The 22,144-nt window shown below is 34.7% G+C and overlaps 1 protein-coding gene across 2 annotated transcripts; it reads right to left on the reverse strand.

The window, feature by feature from the left end:
• Positions 1-116: 116 nt before the first annotated feature.
• Positions 117-20,328, reverse strand: LOC132294185 (probable protein S-acyltransferase 23). Of its 2 annotated transcripts, none has more exons than XM_059791950.1 (13): positions 19,869-20,328; positions 19,645-19,785; positions 17,304-17,416; positions 14,698-14,777; positions 12,428-12,591; positions 10,968-11,040; positions 10,705-10,804; positions 7,883-7,940; positions 5,040-5,117; positions 4,818-4,916; positions 2,974-3,052; positions 2,729-2,877; positions 117-657 (listed from the first exon to the last, which is right to left on the reverse strand). In XM_059791950.1, exons 1-13 carry the CDS (start codon positions 20,109-20,111, stop codon positions 469-471), a joined length of 1,566 nt encoding a protein of 521 aa, XP_059647933.1. In that variant the 5' UTR covers positions 20,112-20,328; the 3' UTR covers positions 117-468. The 2 variants fall into 2 exon arrangements, with proteins under 2 accessions (XP_059647933.1, XP_059647932.1); XM_059791949.1 differs by having other exon boundaries at positions 10,899-11,040.
• Positions 20,329-22,144: the final 1,816 nt, after the last annotated feature.

Genomic DNA, 22,144 nt, shown 5'->3' on the forward strand with positions numbered 1-22,144 from the left:
AACAAAGAGGCAGTTAGGGGAGAAATTTTGCCCAACCCACAAAAAATTATGTGTTTTTTCACAAGGTATACAAAAGAGTCCAAGAGTGGGACCAAGTAGAAAGGTAATATAGCATAATGCAACTACAAATAAAACTTGTCACTAAGCCATTGTCTAGTCTTGGCTAAGATGATTGTGACACTTTTGGGGATGGAGAGAAGAAAACCGCAGGAAAACAGCTCCATTCTCAAGCTCACGAGTGTCTCGCTTAAAGGGAGACCCACGTATCTATTTTAATGAAAGAAAATATTACAAAACAATCACAATTCATTATTACTTCTTGGTATAGATCTGTACATATGCGGCAAACAAAGTCAAAATTACACTGTTTTGGAGGTGAACAAGGTGGGATATTAACAACGATTATGGGATGGCCAGGATTTGCAATTCTATCAACTGCAATTTATCTTCATGATCGACAATACTTCTCTACCTGGCGATCTGCTGCAAAGGCGGCCAAGCAATTTCATTATCATCCGTGTAGCCATTAATCAGGAAATCTGCACAATTTTTCCAGCACCCATAGTTATATGGGTTCCGGAACTGCCCATCTGGACCACGAAGATACCCATAACGTACAGCATTTGCTAATTCATTTGTGGTGATATTCTGAGCAATCTGCACCCAAAACATAAAAACTCTGTCGGGGATATAAAATAAAAGTGAAATTGAAACAACTGCATAATCACAATCTCACATAAATATATGGTGTATAATTTTCACCGACTTTACCCATTATGCTTTATCTTTCTAAGAGAAAAGGACAACTTCAATGTAATGCAAGAAAATGAAGAATATGAGTTTTTAATTCAAGGGGAAAAGGTTAAGTCTAAGTGCATATGGCACTAAAAGGAAATCTGATTTTTGGTAAGGCTTGATTTGAAAGCTGAAACTCCTGTGTATATTCAGGAAAAGGTTATCAATAATATATATATAGAGAGAGAGAAACACACACAAGTTAAGCATATTAGTGGCCTTTCGTGACTCCAAGATAAATTATAGTGGCACAAGGACTGACCTATCTAAATTTTCGACAGAGTTTCAAAATTCTTACGACAAGATAATTACGGACCAATTTTGTTAATTCACATGCAGGGGCAAAAGCCAAAGACCACAACAGTGTCTGTCATAAAACAATATACTGGTTTCATTTTGGTAATTAAGAATAAATGCTTATTTCTTTGTTAAGTAATTGAGTAATACATATTCGTTGCCAAGCAAAAATAAGCAAGCATGCCCAGTGCATTGCCCAGATAGAATCAGACACATTGGTGTTGTGTACTCACATCAACTAAATTTAAAAAAAAAAAAAAAAAAAAAAAAAAATTTGAAATAAAAATCACAAAAACCAGAACTTTTATTTTCTTGCAATTAATACCTTTTGTTTTCCATTAACAATTACAGCATAAGCTATCTGTCATCATCAGCCACCGCAAGTTTAAAGTAGTAATAACCATGAGACGAAACATTGAATATACCTAATAGCTACCATACTCCCCCAAAGGTTACTTAATAAGACAACTAATAGAATAGTGTAGGAGTAAACAAAACGATCTACACATGGTTTTCATTGACTAGAGACGGCATTTATACCAAGGGATATAATTTGGTGGGCTCTACAAAGAAAACAAGTCCCTAGGAAGCTTATAAATTTATTCAGGATATGCAAAGCAAGACGTGACTAGAGTTCGTACATGTGGAGAAACTGGGAATTTCTCCATAGAAGTTGGACTATGTCAAGGATCCGTGTTAAGTCCATACTTATTTACGATAGTGCTGGATGAAATAACGAAAGATATCCACGAAGTCATTCCATGGAGTTTACTGTTTGCAGATGACATAGTTTTAATAGATACGTCGAAAGAATCTTTAGCAACAAAGCTAGAAACATGGAGAAAAGCTTTAGAAGCAAAAGGTCTATGAATTAGTAAAACTAAAACAGAGTATACGAGATATAATTTTGATAAAGCAACAAAAGAAGATAGTATACATATTAAAATTCAAGACCAAATAGTTACTCAAAATAAATATTTTCACTATTTAGGTTCAATATTACAACAAGATGGGGAGATAGATGGTGATGTAGTAAGTAGGATTGGAGCAGGTGGAGGCAAGCTAGTTGCATCCTATGTGACAAACGAATCACAAATAATTACAAGGAAAATTCTACAGTAGGGTTATCAGGCCAACTTGTATGGAGCACAGTGTCAGAAGTTGAAAAAGAAACAAGAACAATGCATTCATGTAGTGGAAATGAGAATGCGACGATGGATGACATGAGTAACTAGAAGAGATAGGATTAGTAATGAACGAGTAAGGGGTAAGTTGGAAGTAGCTCCCATTAGTGATAAAATTAGAGAAAGTGGGCCTAGGTGGTATGGTTATATACAACTTAGAGCGGAAGATACACCAGGTAGGAGAGGAAGAAGGTGCAACAGAGAGGGCAGCTAAAACTTACATGGGATGAAGTAATTAAAAACAATTTTACAAAATTAAATATTGTAAGAGACGTGGTTTATAATAGGAAAGAATGGAAAATTAGAATTCATGTGGCTGACCCTACTCCTATGGGACAAAGGCAAAGATTATGATAATGAAGAATCCAACTTGGTTGCTTGGTACGTTTTAAGCAATAAAAACTGAGGTTGAATAAACAACTAAAAAGAAGGGTTCAAATATAATCATTTACCTGGGAGGCTTGTGCTATCATCAAAACTGCAGCAGCAATAAACATAATAGTGTCCATCACTAGAAAAGCAACGATACCAGGATATTGAAATACCACAAAAAGCATCCATGTTTCTTCAGATGGCACTGCTGGTGCTACTGTCCAAATTCCTGTCAAAATAAATACGGTTGCTATCTAGTCTATGATAGTGTGGGTATAATCCCGCAAAAATATATGATAATTAAAAGGTTATTCATCCTACATACTTTGAACAGCAACAACAAAAGCAAGGAAGGTTGTCAAATTTCCCATGCAGAGAAAAACAAAGAAGTCCCATTTATTCCTCTGCAAAAATCACAATGAAGACAAAAATGAAGCTCATCATGATAAAAGTGGAAGAGGAAAAGAACCAAATACAATTCCATACCAAAGTCCAACATGAAATCCAATTAGTTATTCAATATAAATATTGCAAAAAGTCCATCAACAGGGCAAAGTACTGAAAATAAATTCTCTCAATTTGGAAACTGTAAACTAACAGTAGCACTGAAGCTTAGCCCCCCAAGTTAGCATAACATGAAGCAAGACTGGCAAGTCCAGAATTCTTTCAGAGTGGGAGCACCTCCTCCCTCCATCCATCAACTGTTAGTGTTGGTGGGGCTCTTTGTATGTCTTGTCCGGTAAGCAAACTCAATGACTGTTTGTTTGTCGCAAGACCTAGCAGTAAAAATTTCGGTAGACAAGGATCACATAAAAACTTCAGTTAAGAAGTGGGAAAGACTGGGTGTCATTTCTCAAGAATTATAACTAAAGGCCCCGAAAAAATCACTTGGATCAGGAATCTACACATTGATGTTCATGATTTTGGTATCCATACCAACGATTTGTAGGAGACACCTCAAAAAGTATTTACTGCATATATCAATCAATTCTCTATCATTCTTCTTCAACTGACTGGCTTGTTCTTCCCAGGTTCTTGTTTTTCCAATTCTGAAGCATGGCAAGCGTCCTATTCACGTATAGGGTGGTTTGGCCAAGAAATATTAACTGATAAGCCAAAATCAGTGCGTTGTTCATTGTAGTTAAATATTTTTTACTGGTTCATTCCTTTATCATAAAGCTGCTCCAAGAAATTGCGTCGGTTTCAAGATGTGTAATATATGTTAAATCAACATCTAACAGAGCTTCTAGGACTCAAATCTTTTACAAGACATGACATAAGGTGTTTGCGTCTGCCAATTAATCAATTTCTAAATGTATTTATCAAAATATTAAGAATAAAGGTCCACCTACCACTAATTCTTCCTCCCTCTCTACCCCTCCACCAATATATATACATATATATATATATAATATATAATCATTGGTAATTTTTTTCATTGATATTTTTCTAATCACCTCCTTCAGGTCATAAAAAGAATAGTTTGAAGGATGAAGAGGACCTATAGAAAATTGGATTTACCCCCAAAATTTGAAGCTTTGATTTGGTGGAGAAATTTTGATGAACTAATCATACTAAGAAATCATATTTTAATGCTCCGATAATAGGGTTTCTCAGACCTGCTAAAGTAGGAGGAAAGTGAGGCAATTTGATATGGAATGCATACTAAGGGAACAAAGAGAGGCAAATCTAAATGCATGAACTCCCACATATCTACATTTGCTCGTGCTGTGTACGCTGGGGTACCCCCACTCGGACAGAATGTAGTACCAAGCACCAAGTGTAGACAAGAACTAACAGCAGTTAGGTATAGGAGTGGCATCAACTCCAAATAGCTGCGGGATTGATGACTAAATGATGAAATGATAACGAGTTCCATTTTCTTTTTTGCCACATTTAAGAACTGTGGCACAGTAGTCTAAAACAAGATTGAAATACTCTTTAAGCAAAGAGACCAAAAATAATGATATAATCATCATATAAATGCAAATGACTTTATCCAGGTTAGACTAGAACAAAGCAAAAATGAGCTTTTAAAGTTATACCAGCATCCATAACATGTCCTCCCACACATATTTCATATGCATGCAACATAAAAATATATTTATATCTATAACTAGTAATTAACAATGCATAAATAATACATACTACAAATAGACTGATTCTTACCTTCCCCACACAATTAGAGATCCAGGGGCAGTGATGATCAAACTGTTCCACACAGCGCTTGCACGAAGAGCAGTGCTTAGAGCGAACAGGTCTAATTATCTGGAGAGGAAAGAAATAATAATAAAAATAGAGGTAACATCTAAGCACTAAATGACAAGCTAGAAGACATTCTAATATTTTTGATCTGCTATAATTGGAGGATAAGAAGGTCATTGAGAAAACCTTGCAGGTAGGGCAAAGTTGAGACCAATTTCCAGTCCATATGGAGGAACTGTTCAGATCAATATTCAACAAAGGATCCTGCAAAGTGTCAAAATGTATCACCAACTTGATAGAAAGCAATAAAAAAAATTACCAAGTAAAACTCCCACCAAAAGCAGATTTTTTTCAAAAGACAAATGGTGAACTAAAACTCACTGGTCACTACTCAAGCGCACGCGCGCGTGCACACACAAAAATGATTGGAGTGTCTGCCTGTAATGTGGAGCGTAGAACTTTCTACAATATATTAATAAGAATAAACCCACTTCACCATTTGAAATTGCGCTCTTCCATTTTCTTTTTCTTTTTTTCTATGCATTTTTCCTTTTTTCATTTTTGTTGTTGGTCGAGTGACATGCTTTTTCTTGTTTGTTTTTAAGGATATGTAGAGTTAAACATACATAGATTGAAAAAATAATGTTTAAGGTAACTGATCTTATTTTGCTCCCCAAAAGAAAATTTATAAAATTACCACTGTCCCACGCACACAGTGACAGAAGGTGTAACTTAAAAAAGGCTAAACTATATGATGTAGTACAAGCACAGTGAGGAACATTCTTACAAGATCAAATACCAAATTAATTTCAGAACAATACAAGAAAATTAAGAATAGGTGCACCTTAAATTTGGTATTGTAGCAGGCAAAGGTTTTTGGAAGTGGCAAAGATTTTAGAAAGTTTCCACCTTCCAACCCTAAAGGTACAAGCTTTTAATAACCTTATCCTACCATAATTCTAATGGTATTGCTTAACAAAAAGTTAAAATAAAACCAATTGTAGGCTGTATTGGCGCTTTACATCACTACTAAACTTCCAAGAAGAACCACATGTGATGCACATGACACACACAGACACGTACAAGGGCATATCAAAACCATACAGATTTCTATGCTTCCTCATGCATCTTGACCACAACAAATTTTAACACATTCCTTTGTCGTTCATGATGATGAATGGGGATAAGATCACCTCTAGCAGGGCTCATCAGCAATTCCTAGCGCTTGGATCTTTCAGTGAAAAAATCATATTGTTTTGATGGATGGTCTCTAAAACACTTGGGTCAAGATTCAGGGGGGGAAAAAAAAAAAACAGGTCAAGCTGGCATATGAGGACTTTTTTAGATATCGTGAAGGTAATACAACTGTGGGTTTTACAGAAGCAGTTGACCCATGTTAAGACAACTAATAAGAAGGCTGAAGCTCAACTTGGATCCAGAAAAAAGGAGTCTATTAAAAACCAAATATACTCTTAATATCAACTTGGAGCGAGAAAGTGGGGATGTTACCTTTTCTTCTTCGCTTCTCTCAGCTCAACATCAAGTCCCAAGAAAGTTCTCATCCATATAAACCAGAAAGGACAAGAACCAATGTCTACCTCCTTAAATCATTGAATGACTAAATCGACCCCTTGCTCTACTATTTTGGCTTTTTTACGATCTTGGTGTCTACTTTAGCTTATCAGATGCCATAACTTAATTTCTTTTATGAACTTGCACCCTAAGTTCCTCGGAGAAAAAAATGCCTCTTTTTCAGTACGCTGCTCCGCTAGCGAAGAGTGCCACACTCGAGCAAAGTTCTCACTAACCAGGCTGATTTTCTCAGGTGAAAAACTCAGTGCTTTGGAAAATTCTCATATTGTTTTCGTTTCACAAACACCAGAAATAGACAAAGCAAACCCCTCTCCAAATTAAGATTCTATTCCTAGATTGCTTCATCTCACATTTGATACCCAACCTCATAGAAATCCCCAAATGCCTGAAACTGAAGTGAATAATGACTAAATCAGGGAGGAAAAAAAAAAGGGTGTGAATAATGACTACCAGATTCAAAAAAGAATTAACAGATTACCACAAAGGTGTCCAAAAAACCTTTGCTGAGTTTGGTGTGCAGGAATGGAATGCCCATTCCAACCATTCCTTTGTTTGGTAGGCAATTTAACAAACGTATCAGCTATCAGTAAAACATCCAGTCATCATTCACCATTCATCAGTACATTAAAGACTGCAACGCACAATGCATTTCCACAACCCAGCTTATTAAGATTCCAACACACTGGCTCCTATCATAGGAGTCTACTCTCCTACCATACCTATGCTAGGATAAGAGGAAGATAAACAAGGGACATGGATCATACAAGTCCAATCAAAATGAGGATAACAGACTTAGTAGGAAGGGGAGATGTGTGTGTGTGTTTGAGGGGTGCGGTTTATATTAAGGTAAAGGGGTTAATTTTGATACCATAATAGCATGTGCAGCTTGCAGATCCATAAATAACACGAGAAGATAAGTCAAAAAGTGTCTCCAAAGTTTCGTTAAATGGTAAAATATTTATCTGAGTAAAACAAAAAAAAAAACAACATATTAGCAATTAAGATATAACATGTCCTTTGAATCAAGTCACTTATTTGTATTAGTTGTTATTTTATTGTACACCAAGAAATTATTCTCAACTGACTTCCCTTTATCCTGACTTCAACAGTCAAGAATCAGACAAAAAGAACAGAGGTCAAGGGAGTGAGAAAAGGCAAGATTGCCAATGATTTGATAGAGCAAAAAAATTTCATCTATTCGTGCATAGGCAGTTTAAATTAGGTTTTATCAAGCTGACAAGAGTTCAGATAAATTGATATTAATTGGTGATTGCACTAACTCAGCAATGCCAGAAAGCTAAAAACTTACAGGTTGCAAACACGATACTACCATACACTATAGAATACATGCAACAAATACAATGACATATTGAAAAAAAAAAAAAAAAAGGACTGTAATAGTTGTCAAACCAACAAATACAGAAGATATTAAATACCTCTACATCCGGATGGTCCCGCAACTCTCCTGATGTGTTTATGTAACCTGGATCTTTACTGGATCAAATTTGATATCATCATCAGTAAGCCAATGGAAGCCAAAGCAAAATCATACTCCCAAATATATGAGAACAGATACAATTACCCAACTCAAGCTTACAACAAGCAAATGTTGTTATTGACAGTAGGAAATGAAAATTTTCGCCTTGCAAACTTAAACTTCAAGCAACAAAATGGGATTCACAAACATATTAAATCAACAGAGATTCAACTTGAGACAAGCCACTTCATGTAATTCAGTTGTAAGCATTCTTCTTGAATAACCCCGTATGTCTGATTAATGAGGTGAAGCTAAGGAAAACTTTCACAGGTTGGTAAACTATAGCATGTGTTACACAAAACATAAAACAAGTACAGAAGTATATTGATAAATTTTGAGAGGCAGCACTATCAAACATTTAGAGTGCATAACCAGAAACCAATGAAGATGAGTGCTAACTTGACGAAGAGCTCTAATGGTGGTAGTACCACAAGCTTGATACCGAGTCTCCTTGGGGAGCTTCAAGCACCATCTTCACCAATAACTTACTGAATAAATCAACTAATCACTAGTTGCTTTTGCATGAACATGCACTTAACCCTAAAATGACACGACTAATAGTGTGAAAACATCGCATGTTATAAATCAAGCGGTCAAGATACAGTATACTCACTACATAATATTTCTGTGATTAATGTTTGAATAACAAGTTACATTTATGTACCGCCAGCACCAACATTGGCATTTTTGAGGCAATGAAAGAAATAACAGATTATTATGGTGTAAGTGAAGGATGTCATGTCATAATCACACCTGAAACAGTTAGGATTTCATTACTTGGTGGCTTAAGCCATGGGCTAGGCAAGGTGTGATCACAAGCCATTCACATTATGAGATACACCTGATAAGTGTCAAAGGGATGCATCTTAACGAGATTACCAAGATGGACACATGACGCTTCTAGTGCATTTGATGAGCGAAGCTAACTAGCTGTCATGTAAAGGTATACCCAAAACGATGGTTTTTTTTTTTTTTTTCTCCCAAATACATTTCATAACATAATTTGGAATGAATAGAGCACAATTCAAAAAGGAAAATAAGACATTTCAGATAATAAAGAAGACAGAATGAGGAGAAGACAATCATGGCAAGCACTACGCCTAAGTCCTAACAAACACTTTTTATCCATGATTCTAATAGAGTACCTCATCCCTGTCCCTCCCCTGAGCAATCTGCCTTAACTCTCCCCTAACCACAGCCTCCCAAGGGACTGGTTCACTAGATTATGAGAGCTATCTATTTTCCTATATCTTGAGAATCCATGCACATAAGGGCGACTCTACAGGGAAAGTAATAGGGAAGTAATACCATGATCTGGTGAACACTCAAAGAAATTAATGTATAGGGAAGCTGAATCTGGAAACCTTTCTCAATAATACAGCTCAGAAAACCCTGTCAGACCAATAAAGCAATTATTTGTCCAAACATTGCAGCCAACATGCCTACAGCACCATTTCATCATGTTAAAAACCTCCGTCAGGGAATAGTTGCTATCTTTCACATGGCTTCAAAGACGCACTAATATAAGCAGTTTCACAGCTAAGGGCTTATGCTTGCATGATGGCAACTGAAATTACGCACATTTATTTACACCGACCATAGTTTATAATGCAATGGATTATGACTTAATTGGAGCTATATTTTCAGATATGCACAATAGGTTAACAACAATGAAGTCATCGTGTATATCACTGATTTTGATACATTATATGGAGACCGAGCATATTGTTGCCAATCTCTTGAAGCAATGCACCATCTTTGTTCAACAATGTTACCTGATATTCTCCATTCATATTTCCTGAAGACGTCTCCATCTTCTTTTCAATTTCGGACATCACTCAATATGCCATGCTCATGTGGTAAAAGCATCCCCAAACTGGCCTCGTTGTTGGGATCCCTTCTTTGCTAAGAAAATAGCCTGCTCATTGACAGATCTAGAACTCCATTTAACCTATGCTTCTAAAGCAAAAAATATCCAAAATCTCACTCATAGAGTGATTACATTGCCAAGAGCCTGTGGACCAAGATCTCACCCAACCGACAACCACCTTAGCATTGATCTCCAAGCAGTTTAACAAATCCTCCGGTACAAAACCGGCCCCAGTTACCAAGGGAACAACCATCAAAGTTAGATTTGATTTTCCAACAGAAGCAATACTAACAATGGTTGTGAGAAGATGTCACGCCTCACAGCCCCCCCAATCACTCTTGATAATAAGTAAGAGTGAATTACACAATGTTATCAATTCTGCCTCACCCAACCGACAACCACCTTAGCATTGATCTCCAAACAGTTTAACAAATCCTCCTGTAGAACTCCGGCCCTAGTTCCCAAGGGAACAACTCAAAGTTACATTTGATTTTCCAACAGAAGCAATACTAACAATGGAAGTGAGAAGATGTCAAGCCTCACGGCCCTCCAATCACTCTTGATAATAATTAAGAGTAAATTACACAATGTTATCAATTTTCTATTCTACTTTTTTCCATTTCTCCTCGGATAATCAAGTCATAACAACCTGCTCCCAAAATACCAATCCGTCCTAAACCCTTTGTCAAAACGTAAGTCTGTTCATACCATGAATCACAAAAACTTCCAGATGCACATTTTAATTTAATGGAAGGAGACCAGGAGAAGACAACAAATACATGTCAATAAGCATTTATTCATGTCATATATCTTATTAACATTACTATAAAAAATTGACAGCAAAAACTTACCTGCTGCAACGATAGAACATCATCATTGAACCAAGTGCTAAAGAAACAGTAATCCATCCCCAAAGTCCAACAGCAGCAGTAATCTTTCTGAGATTGGGAGCTACCACGAGCAGAAAGGAATTGGTCATGATTAGCATTGGAAACATACCTCCATCTACTAATGGAATAAAATCGTGTACTGTAGCTTTACGCACCAAAAAGAATGGAGTTGATGAAGAGGACTAGGTTACATAAAAATATACAGAACAAAAGAGGGGCAAAACCTATATCCCCTACTTTCCCAATGAAAACGCCTTCCCAACGCTTGCTGCGACTGTGAGCACGCCATGCATTAGACTGAATGAAATCAAAGTATACAATGTTATGTTTGCAAAGAATCAAATGATGATAAAGATGCAGATTACGTTTTCAGAAACTCGTGTAGATTAAGTTCTCAAAAATTAAACCAATGATTCAAGTAAGCAGGGAACGGATCTTTATTTCAACATCAAGTTATTAGGTGGTAAGAGATAACTAATATTAGTTGCCTCTGATATGCATGTATTAACAATTCAATTACCGAAAATAACAACTGGAACCCAGATTAGTGAACTCTTTTTAACTTTACTGTTGGTCTTTCACTTCACCAATCCAAACATGCATGTTTGTTTGTGTACATGAGCATGCCACTGCTAGACGCTCAAAACTTCAAACTTCCAAGTTCTAGCACGCCTGCCTGCTCACACCTCTGCTTATAGTCCTGCTCTCCCGTCAAGTATTAAAGCTGCCATGGCCTTAATCATATAAACAAAATTCTACAACTTTTCCAAAATTTCCCATAGTTTATCCCAGTATTATTGTCAAACGAACGAATACCAAACCTATACCGGCTGTTAAAAAATTCTAAATTATTTACAAAATACTCATACTACAGATAATTCTGATATTTCCCCAACACCACCCCATCCCCCCCCAAATTCTCAAGAGATTCAAATTACTAAAGAAAGAAACTATTTTTTAGTAATTTCAATTTATGTTGGGTTTCCTAAAAAATCTAACTAATTTTTTTCCCCCCAAAACTATTAGCAATGTCTTTCCATATAGGTCATGAAACACGAATTAGATACCAAGTAATTCCAAAACCCCAAATTGTCACTGTGTTTGACGTCACCAACTTATAAACTTTTATAGCAGTAAAAACAATCATTGTTACAAATACTACATTGCTATTCGCCACAACAACACATCCCTTAAAAAAATTAAATTCAAAATTTACACCATGTAACGCAAGTTGTTTTCCGTGTAACATTTTTTTTTGTGGAGTGTTGTGTGTGTGTGTGTTGGGGGGGGGGGGGGGGGGGGGGGGGGGTGTCATAAAAAATATTTAAAAAAAGGAAAACATACAACATTAAAAAACACAGAGCGATCTCCAAATCTGCTTGATAGTATAAATTTATTAATACTTCCCTCTAGAATGGTGAAAACATGGAACAAAGGTTTTATAGAGGCACGTTTAGTATTTGAGTGAAAAAGTTGGCATGTGCAAATGACTAGCAACAGATTCTATGAGAATCCCTGCACAACATATCATGCAAACCTGATTTTAAGATGATATCTTGCGTCAACATTTTCTGGACAATTTTAGTAACAGAACTCAGAATGCCAAATTCCAGATGTCATGGTTTAAGTCGCTAATTGTACAAATATATACTGCCAAAGGTGACATCAATACAAAGTTACGTACAAGGAAATAAGCAACATGCCGATGACCTTTATCAGACGCAATCTGTATTGGAGTAAATCCAGCATTATCTTTCACCACTAATTCCTGCTTTGTGCCTGCGTGTACAAGTACAGTGCATGCCTCCACATTTCCTCTTAAAGCAGCCCAGTGCAGAGGGGTACAACCTGCAAATAGAATATTCACATTATTGCAATTAATACCAAATTGATTAGGTCCTTAACAGAAAACCACCAATTTTGGTTAACAAAAAATCACGGCCATTGGCCTACACAATAAGCATAATGTATTAGAAACTAATGAGATAACTCAAGAACTATTTTCCACAGTGCAATTATTTAATTTTTATAGTCCGGAGCCAATACCCAGTTGCTTGAAGTGCTCTTAGGAAATCCCATGGTACACAGGTCAGGAACATGTGATACATGAAGTCTATGAAAAAAATGTCATTCAAATAAAATTTTCAAGTTGAATTCATTTTTTATTTTGTAGGTGATTTTCAGATCTGACCAAAAGGGTAGTGCTAAAGGGCTTTTCTTTTTCTCAAAATTTGAAATAGTACTACAGAAATGCATAACAGTGTGGTGTGGGCATGCAACATATATGAAACAAAAAAAAAAGTTCATGCAGGCATCCTTCACTATTCCGAGACCAGCACAAAACAAAATCTCCAACATACTAAAGTTACCCTGATTACAGTTGACACATCTTCACCGTCTAGAGTAACAATGATTCGAAGAACACCATGCATTGATGAGTTAGATACACGTATCTATTAAATGAAAGCTAAAGTGAGCAGCACCTCAATGCCTATATGAGCTATTTCTTTGAATGTTATTTCCACCTGGTGCAATCTCTAAACAATATATATATATATATATGCACATACATATAATTATATCCACATAAATAAGGCTAAAGAACATTTTTCTCATTTCTGATCTATCATCCAATAAACAATACATATGTATATGTATATGTGTATATTTTTGGCACTCTCTCTTTCTCTATCTCTCATCCTGTATCAAAGCATACTTCCATACTTTTTACTTTTTCCACTTAATTAATTAATGACAGTACAGAACTATTTTTTTAAAGATGGATATATGAATACAAATATATATCCTATTATCTAATTAATTGAAAATTGGCTATTAATATAAGATAGTATTATAAAATCAACAATTTTCAAAGAATAAATATATAATATAAAGTTCCTTTGGTAATAATGAAATGAAAATCATTAATATTGTTCCAAAATAATATTTAGAATGTAATTGAAGTGAGTACTGGTTATAAGGTAACCAAGCTAACCTGAAAATTAATACTAGACTTCTGACATACTTGGTCTTATGATGCAACCATAAGATGAGACTGATTAACATTTTCATAAGCAGGCTTAAGGCTTTCGCTAAACCTACAAAGCTTGATCAGATTACTTCTCATACTTTTCTCATTATTTGGTATGAAAAAAGGTTTAAATATTTTTATACACAAATGCATTCATAATAAATAAATAGTATATTTAAATTTAAATTGCCTTTAGAAGATTGGACTCATAATTTACTCATAATTTGCATCACTTGGAATCATGTTAGACCGGCCATTATGGAGACTTGAGTTAAGCCATGCTTGAACAAGCACACCAATAATAAATTGTAAAAAGCAAGAGTTCAGAAATTTGCTATGAGTCATATTTTTTCTTCATTCCCTGCTTTAAATTCTCTGTCTCATTTTTTCCAGAATAGTAATTATTCAGACCAGAAATGTTTCCCTCATATAATGACAAAAGCTTTTTATTATTATTATTTTAATTGTTATAAAAATTAATTATTTTGATCTAAGTTAATAAAAATAATTGTTTGAAGACATATAAAAAACTACAGTATTTCATATAAGAAAACCTTCTTCGGCCATGTAACTTTATCCCGTGGATCATGTGAGTACACTGCTAGTTACACTTGACCATTAAATATTACATTATTTGGAAGCTGAAAAAGGTAAAAGAAAATAACAACTCCTATCAACTGAGTCCAACACAATTGTCTGGCTTAGTTGAGTGATTTTTTCTTTTCATATTTTCCTTTTTCCTATTTGAAACCAAAGCAATGGAAGAACAATTTCAAATTTCCTCCAATTTGTCAAAATCAGGAAGCACTCACATTATTCTTCGCATGTAGATAACTATAGTCAAAAGGAAATTGGAAATTTAAAATCAATATTTAGGAGGACAACAGAACACTTAGAAAAATGCAAATCCCTCAATAAGATACCTTCTTTATCTTGTCTCCCTTGATGTGCATCTCTAAATAGAAGTAATCTAATTGTATCTGCAAATCCCTTGTATGCAGCCCTGGTTCAAAGTATGAGGAAATAAAATAAGAATCAAATGTTTCCAAAAGAAATAATACTAACACATTCTCATCATTTAAGTATTATAATCAATAGTAGATATTTTGCACCAGTAAGCAATACCAAATTAAATGATAAAATATATATATATATACAAACAAAAATTTCTATTTAAGTACCATCAATAAATCAATGCACAATAAAATTGAACTAACTAAATAACTAGAACCAGCCTAAAATGAACTCTCCCATGCTCCCACAACAAAGTTAAAAAAAAAAAAAACTGATTTTGGAAAGCATGTCTGATTCCAAGTCAATATTCTGACTAAACAAATATATTTTAAATGTCTAAAATTCTGGAACAATTTTGCAATACAAGAAACTATATTTCCCGCGGGGGGGGGGCGGGGCGCGCGGGTTTGGAAAAAACTATAGAGTATAACCCCAGCTAATTTTTAAAAGATAACTTTTAGTGTCAAGTTTTTCCCCCATTCAATTTGAAGGGAAAGGAAATGAAGAAGAGAAATGAAATAAGTGATAGAAATTTCATATTGTTATAATTTTTTCCAGATTAGTAAATCTTGTGGTGAAATAAAGTTATAATAGCCAGAAATTTCTAGACATATTATATCCCTAGTTTGAATAATATGATGGACAAGAAGTGTTCGCTTCGAAAATCTGATAGAAGAAAGGAAAATAGTTTCTATCAATACTTAACTCTCATTTAATGATTATCCTTTCCAGTTCCCAATTTTAAAAGGAATGTCAAACATAGTGCATGTCAGATAGGATGTTGAGACTCCTGTAATTAATGAATATAATACTACAATCTATGACAAATACTAGTACCAGTATTTCAAGTTCTAAAATCAGAGGAACATTCACACCTGAAACAAGTTAGAACTAAAATGTATACCCAAAACAGAAGTCGTAGATTCTCACAGAAGTCAAATAACAGAGATGCTGTGGAAGAAACTGGTTCAGGGGAATTATGGGGTAGGAAGGGGGAATGGACTTCTCTATAGAGCTATGTTACCTGGACTCAAGTATGTTTGTTGGGTATGGGTATGTATCCGTGCGTTGGATGTGTCAAAATCCTACATAGAAGGACATATGGACAATGCTAAATATTCATATCATTTATTTTTTTAGTGTAAAATAATGTTTCTATATAACATAGTGTCTAAATAAGCAATTCATCTACTTTGAAGCAATAATATAATAAAATTGAATTATTGGATGTGTTTTTTAGGTGCATGTCCAACTAAAAGTATCAGACACATATCCCATACTTATATTCACACAAGTACTTCACCTACTTCTGAAGAGTCCATGTAACATAGCTAGAGAACATATGATGTGGGGTGGGCTTTTCAAAAATACATGAAGAAATGGTGGAATGAATTTCCAAGCACATTAGCTTAAAAAAAGTGAGCTTCTTGAACAATTTGGTGTGGGAAGTCTTCTTTGGAAGAGGTGTTCCCAGGATGTACGTACTGCAGCAAATAAAGAGGTCTCGTTGGGACAATGCTGGTATTTCAGAAAGTAGCGTGTTCTGGGATATTTAGTTTACCAGGCAAATCAGACTTGAAGCGAGAAGCTGCAGATGCTTCCATTGACCTCCAGTATGGCTTTACCATATCAGAAGTAATAGTCATAAAATGTTGTTGATGAAGGCTTGAGGAGCAGTACATCTGACATAAGTTCCTTATTAATGGGGGAAATTGTGTGGGAGGTGGTGCTAGATTCTCTTGGAAAGCATATGTTTTATCATGGTTATCAAAATTCCAATACTACCTTATGGTCAAGCGATCCAAAATTGTCTTCTGGGTCAAGGACAAATCTAGCAAGGGGCCTAAGGGCTTAGTGGGAGCAGATGCTCCCACCCAATTTTCTTTTCATTTTACAAGTATACACACACACACACACAGAGATAAGGATAAAGTTGTCCCCTCCCCCTCAAAGTTTCCGAAAGCTCTCATAGTATTTGAAAATTTATAATTTATTTATGGGACATGATATTCTCATTTCTCACTTCATCTTCTCTCATAAGTTGGTGAGGTAGAAAGGACGTTTAGTGACTGCAGATCTCCCAAATCAAATGTGCCTAATCAATTATATTGTTTAGGCATCCAGTACAAAATTTAACAAAAACCCCAAAGTCCATCATCCATCAATGCTTGACATATAACGCTCCAGTTCGAAATCTAACAAAAAAACCTTTATCCATAAGCCCGTAAGCCAACATATGAACCAAAAATACTAAAATAGGGCTCATTCAATAGATAACACGAAAGCACGACAACTCTCAACAAGCAACAGGAAATTACTTTCAGGCAGCAGAAACGGTGCAATTGGCAAGTGATTCAAGTCTTCAAATGGTTCAAAAGATTATACACTACTATTTTGCAGGGTATGGCTTCGATAAATTTTCTGTGTTCAGATTGTTCATTGCGACAAACAGTTGCCAACAAACAAATTTAAATTTTCGAATTATATATATATAGAGAGAGATAAATTGCCATACCAATGAAGAGGGCTCCTTCCATCATTATCTGGTGCATCAAAATCAGCATGATACTTAGCAACAATGTGATATAAAAATGCTGTTTGTCCATATTGAGCTGCAACATGAACTGCCTGCAGTAAAATTACTGGAATTCAAAGAATGCACGATTGAAAATTTAACTGCCATTAAGTCTATGGAAACAAAAAAGTGGTTGACAATCCATAAAAAAGATACAACTTCGAGACAAAAATTGAAGTTAATAAATAGAAAATAGAGCTTATGGGGATTGAATCCTGCTAACAATAGAGCTATATATGTGGAAAGGGTGTACTGCAGTCAGTAAGCTGTATGCTTGGTCTACAGGTCTGGGTTATTCCTGTCAGTACCAAAGCCCTCGGTCTGTTGTGGTTAGGTAGGCAATTAGTTTGATTGATTAATGCGTCCCTCATTGGTCTTATGTGCAGCATGTCGTGGATGTTATATAATTAACATCAGTGATTCTTAGGTTGTAAATATTTAAGTAACTTGTGGACTATTATGTATTTATCGGCATGTATGCCGATTCAACTATGTTATTGCAACAAGCTAACCCTAACAATCTGTTATGCACATCACACATTTTGAAACAGGGGCACACTCCCATTGTAAAATATTAAAATTACCAATGTAAGACATTTTTTTTTCATTTCCTTTATATTTCCTGTTTCTGTGATAATATCACTAATAATGTAGATTCTGCATTTTAAATAATATGATATGTAATTTCAGGGCAAAAAGGGATAAAAAGACATAAGACTTTAAGAAATGAACACAAATATGGAATGAGTAAAAATTTATTCTTGCATGGTTAATTCATATACAACAAACTCTTGAAATTGAGGGGAAAAAATCCCTTCACTAAAAAATAAATAGTGTTCTGCTAATCCCACTATAATTTTTAGACTGACTGTTCCAACCCAAGTGAGCTTGATAGCCCATCCCCACTGCTTTACATCTCAGAGTATACGGTACGATCCATGACTCGAAATATTGCTACAGAAGAGACAACTAATGCTATTGTACTAATTAACCTCGGTGTTTTCGCCACTGCACCTTCCCTCACTTCTGCACCATACTCCAAGTACATGGTGTTTTCTATCAGTTGCCAATTGGGGTAGCCATCTAAGAAGCACGGACACGGATACGACACGACATGGACAAGGCAACACAGCAAATCCAAAAAAATTAGGACACGGACACGGTGGGGACATGGCGAATAGTGTATGTGTGTGTGTGTGATATAGTACTTTAAAAATTACTGAGTGTTACTATTTTTCATCAACCTCACAATGAAAAAAAAAACACAAATCATAACTCATAATTAATAAACTATAAAAGAACAATGTCGCATAGTTATAAAACCAAATAAAAAACAAGACTTTAGAATAATAACTAGTATCATTTAACTTATCAAAAAAAAAAAAAATAACTAGTATCATTTAATCATCATTGCAACTTTACTCCAAATACAAAAGTATAGATAGAAAGGACTATTAACATTCATGGCTGTTTAACATTCAGGGCTTTACCGTTAGCGCTTAACATTCACAAAAACTTAAAGGCTAGTCCTCAAAAAAGATACAAAAACAAGTCAGTGTACTATCATCTATTCCCATCCATTACTTTACTTAGGACTTTTACCATTTACAATACCAAAAGGATAGTACAAAACAAAAAACAGAACATATCAGCATTATAAATAAATAAATAAATAAAAAATTTACAGACACGTGTGTCCGCGGAGTGTCCAAGCCGTGTCCGAAAATTTAAAAAAATAAAAAAATTCCAGACACGTTTTTTGGTGTGTTTGACACATGTTGGGGCATATCCGATGCGTGTCTGTGTTCGACACAGATTCTTCGCCCATTTTGGTGTGTCCGTGCTTCCTAGGTAGCCATTAATAGCACTTTCCATTTTCTTCATCAACATATCACTTCTTAATTAATTAGCAAAAGATTTCCAAATTATGGAGATTAAACAACTTGTCTCAAAAACATGCTGTTTAATTAAAAGACCACTTCAAGTTTAAGTATTTTTTTTGTTAGACTATGGATTATCCCAATATCGATGTCAAAGGAATTATCCAGTACTGTTAGCTGTCATATTAAATGTAGAACAATAACATACAACATACAAATCCCCTCAAACAATACAGGCAATAAATGTGTCATATAATGTCAAGTGTCAACCCAAACTTGTTTTATCACTAATTAAAACTTGTCTACATACACATTTCACACACATAAAACATGGTCACATACACTTTTCACACACATAAAACATGGTCAGTCTAAAATTTTTCAAAAAGAAGACCAATTACCCGATAACCATTTACATCAGCTGCCTCAACACGAGCCCCACTCTGCAATAAAACATCTGCAGCTGCAATCGAACCCCGAACTCCTGCCCAGTGCAGTGCCGTCTGCTTCGCGTTGTCAGCGTCATTCACATCACCACCGTGCTTCAACAATAACAAATTCAAGAACACTCTGAGAATCCCAATATATCAATCAGTCAATCAATAATTCAGATAATTAGCTATACCTCAATAATATATTGCGCGATGGCAGCAAAATTGTTCAGACAAGCCCACTGAAGAGCGTAATAGCCGTTACCGTCCGCTTGAGAGAGAGAAACACCGTCTTCTTCGACGTATTTTCGCAATTTCTCGAAATCGCCGTAAGCAGAAGCGCCGAAAACATCGATTATGACCACTTCGTTAGGTCTTTGTCCCGAGTTCTTCTGATCATTCGAGTCCGATACGATTTCGATTTCTGATGAAGCCATTTCGCTACTCACTGTGATTCTTCTTTACTAAGAAGGGGAAATTAGGGTTTCAAGATTTGGGATTCTCAGTGATTTATAATTCTTGATAGGATTGGGATTCAGTTCAGGTTGTATGACGGTGTGAACTCGCGGCGTTGATCGCCCGGCACAGTAAAAGACTCCATTATATGACGTGCGCGCAAAGAAATATGTCTTATATAAAACATGAAGGAAAAAAAAAAAAAAAAAAAAGTTGATGTATCAGAGATTAGAACAAATATATATGATATAATAAAATGGATGTATAAATAAATTTAAAACAAATCTGATACCTCCCTATAAAAAAATCTGATATATATATATATATATACATCCATTTTATTACTGTATAGGGAGGTATATATATAAAAGGCATGTTTGGCAATCATATTTGATAACATAAAATTTGTTGCATGATGTTTTAAAATAAAAATATAAAAAATGTTAAGAAAAAAATTATTGAAAATTTAAGAGTTTTTTTTTTTTTTAAATACTGTTTATGACATTGTTTTTTTAGTTAACACCTAGGTAAGGCCCTTTCGGGACCCACCTAGGATAGGAACCTAGCGGTGCAAAGTCTCGCCCCAAGGATACACCTGGTAAGGCGAAAAAATTGGAAGACTTGGTAGGAGTCCAACACTAGCTAATTAGATGCTAGCCCCGAGCTTCTACCATCACTGCCAAAGCCCGGAGCCTGTTTATGACATTGTTGTTGCTATGGTGCATAAACAATTTGATATATTCGATTTTTTTTTTTTTTTTTTATTTGGTTGGGGACAGTGTAGAGTGGTGAAGTAAAATATGAAAATGTGATGGGTAACATTTATTGTAACATTTACGTTACTAAAGCATTTAAATAATGTAAAATAATTATAATAAGAATTTATATAGGCAAAATAAAAGTGATTTCGATGTATCAATAGATTTAAAACGAAGAGGTTTGAGTTTAAATAAGATTTAGCCTGTAAAATAATTATAACAATGATTTACGTAAACAAAATAAAGATATTTGGGTATATAAATAGATTTAAAATGAAGAAGTTTAAAATAAGGTTTTAGTTATATTAAAGTTGGATTCCAAAATATCCTCGTTGATGTAAATAATTTTAAAAAAGGAATTGTGTGAGTATGAAGTAGAAAGATAAAAAGTTGAATTCCAAAATTCAGAAAAATGTAAACGTAGATGTGTGCATATCTATATATATTATTAGAAAAATGTTTGTGGAAGTCAACTTCTAGAATCAATCCACGAGTATTGTTAAAACACAAATTAAATAAATATAGTTCATTTCAATTCTTTTAGTTAATAAATTTAAAGAAGAAATAAATAATAATAATAATAATAATAATAATAAAATTTATTGCACGTAAATCATACATGAGAAGAAGAACAAATTTAAAGAATAAAATATGAGATTTTTGAAGAGAGAGAAAAAAAGAAAAAAAAAAAGGAAATTTAATATATTATTATTATTATTACTCCATTATTATTGTTCTGAGAGTGTTCTGATAATATTGACAATATGAATATACTTAATTACTGCACCAATGACAATACCAAAATATGTTTTCCATCTAACTTTTAAAGCTCAACAAGTATTTGATTGTTATGGGAAAACAAAGAACTTAGAAATATACACATTAGTATACAAATTAAAGATTTATATATATGGTAATATAAAAAACGATAAGTACATCATAACTAAAGCCTTGCCCTATCCCCAGTGGGTTTCTCCTGAACTTTGGTGCTTCACAAGTTTAAGGTCGCGGGTTTTTTTTCAGGACTTTGGTGCTTTATAAGCTTAAGGTTTGGAGTTCGAATCTCTGTTGCGTGTTCTTTGTGGCTAATCTTCGTTGTCCTTGACTTATTTGGCCTTCGTTGTCCTGACTTATTTGACCCGGGTGGAGAGACACTCGGATTGTTAAAGGACCTAAGGTTTGTTGCTTCCTGTTAACTATAAAAAATAAAATAATAATAATAATAAATAAATAAATAAAGCCTTGCCCTACCAGCA

Source organism: Cornus florida, unplaced genomic scaffold (genome assembly GCF_030987335.1).
Source record: "Cornus florida cultivar Cherokee Brave unplaced genomic scaffold, ASM3098733v1 CherokeeBrave_3.0.0_Hap2_Chr02, whole genome shotgun sequence".
In the NCBI taxonomy this organism is placed as follows: domain Eukaryota; kingdom Viridiplantae; phylum Streptophyta; class Magnoliopsida; order Cornales; family Cornaceae; genus Cornus; species Cornus florida.